The sequence below is a fragment of the Bison bison genome, unplaced genomic scaffold (assembly GCF_000754665.1).
Source record: "Bison bison bison isolate TAMUID 2011002044 unplaced genomic scaffold, Bison_UMD1.0 scf7180017851711, whole genome shotgun sequence".
NCBI lineage: Eukaryota > Metazoa > Chordata > Mammalia > Artiodactyla > Bovidae > Bison > Bison bison.
The window spans coordinates 9,187-9,744 of NW_011482284.1; the positions used below are offsets into that span (position 1 = coordinate 9,187).

Below are 558 nucleotides of genomic sequence, written 5' to 3' on the forward strand. Positions count from 1 at the left end.
AGCCCGTGTGGCTCGGTGCTTCCAGAGCTGCTGGCCAGCCTGATGGAGGGAGTGAAGAGCCGCCTGGACAGCAGCCTGCTGCCCGTGCGCCGCCTGGGCATGATTGTGGCCGAGGTGGCCAGCGCCCGGCTGCACCCCGAGGGGCCTCCCCTGAAGTTCCAGGTGAGCGAGGGCCCTCCCAGAGCCGCCGTCACTCTCGCCCCAGTCGCTCTGCCCGCCCACTGGGGTCCAGGCTGCGGAGCCTCTGTGTCCCCAGGTGTCTGCACAGCTGGGAGGGGTGGAGGCACAGCCCCCATGCTGATGCGGGAGCACGAGCCCCCAGGGGACTCAGGACAGAACTCTCAGGCCCCTCCATCCGCCAAGCCCTCTGGGATGTCCTCGGAGACGGGGCCGCATTTGCCCCGTCCCTGGGGACGCCTAGACCCTCCAGCCCCCGGTGCCTCCCTCTGCGGAGGGAGACCTAGTTGCTCTTGAGGGGTGGCTGGCTGGCCGGCTATGCAGCCCTCGAGCTGTGATGGGGGCTTCAGGGGGTCCCCACGGCGCTGCCCTGCTGGACCC

General features: G+C 70.4%; 1 protein-coding gene across 1 annotated transcript in view; it reads left to right on the plus strand.

Annotated features, from left to right (window-relative positions):
• Window positions 1-558, plus strand: part of TELO2 (telomere maintenance 2) — an 11,587-nt gene that overhangs the window by 5,091 nt on the left and 5,938 nt on the right. The window contains exon 8 of the mRNA XM_010851289.1: window positions 3-162. Coding sequence (XP_010849591.1) covers window positions 3-162 — 160 coding nt within the window. The remainder of the gene's footprint in view (window positions 1-2; window positions 163-558) is intronic.